This window comes from Volvox carteri (assembly GCF_000143455.1).
Source record: "Volvox carteri f. nagariensis unplaced genomic scaffold VOLCAscaffold_1239, whole genome shotgun sequence".
Lineage (NCBI taxonomy): Eukaryota > Viridiplantae > Chlorophyta > Chlorophyceae > Chlamydomonadales > Volvocaceae > Volvox > Volvox carteri.
Genome location: NW_003308503.1, coordinates 1 through 831, shown reverse-complemented (window position 1 = coordinate 831; position 831 = coordinate 1). Strand labels below are relative to the sequence as shown.

At 64.1% G+C, this 831-nt stretch overlaps 1 protein-coding gene across 1 annotated transcript in view; it reads right to left on the bottom strand.

The window, feature by feature from the left end:
* Window positions 1–640, bottom strand: part of VOLCADRAFT_101462 (uncharacterized protein) — a gene marked incomplete at both ends in the record, with an annotated part of 2,067 nt that extends 1,427 nt beyond the window's left edge. Inside the window, one exon of the mRNA XM_002959897.1 lies at window positions 31–640. Coding sequence (XP_002959943.1) covers window positions 31–640 — 610 coding nt within the window. The remainder of the gene's footprint in view (window positions 1–30) is intronic.
* Window positions 641–831: the final 191 nt, after the last annotated feature.

The window sequence follows — 831 nt, the reverse complement described above, 5'->3', positions numbered from 1 at the left end:
GCTGTGCGCCGCTCAAGGCTCCGAAACCACCACACGAGGGCGTGGAGGGTGAGGTGACGCTGTGACTGTGGCTGTAGCTGGAGGGAGCCCAATGCTGATTGCGCGTTGGGGAGCTGTAGCGGGCGGACAGGTGGCGGCGGCGATGGGTGGGTGGTGGCGACGGGGGCCGCTGTGGCGGCCGCCTCCGTTGCGTCGCCGCAGAGGCCCGGCGGCGCTGGGGCGCATGCGGCGGCGGCGGCGGCGGCAGTAGCAGCAGCGGCGGCGGTGACGGCGCCGCAGCTGTCAAGGCCGCAAGGCTCTGCGATGTTATCACCGCTCGCATGAAGTTGATGACTGAAGCAGCCGAAGCTTGTACGATCGTCGCAACTGTCGTACACTCCATGGGCTGTGCAGGTGCTGTGGTTATACGACGCCAGGCTAGCGCAGGTGCCGGCTGGCCCACGCCACGTCCGCCACACGACAGCTGCCTGCCGGCGGTGGCGGCGGCACCGCCGCTGACAGTGTAAGTCGATGACAAGGAGGAAGTGCGCACCAGGGAGGGACATCCGCCGCCGCCGCCGCCAAAAGCCGATGTACGGCGCTTGTCTGACGTCATCACCTCCAGCACGTGTCTCGGAAAGACTTCTTCAAGGATGCGGTGCTGTACGGCGGGTGGTCGCGAACCCGCCGTCGTACCATCCATGAAGCATCAAGATCCAGATCCAGGTCCAGGGAAGGTGAGCCGATGAGAGCACGGCCCAAAAGAAAATGGGATCAAAGGCCACACAGTTCGTTTTGAATTTCATTCCGCAAAGCTGGAAGGTACACCATTCAAATCCCAACGGATGCAAT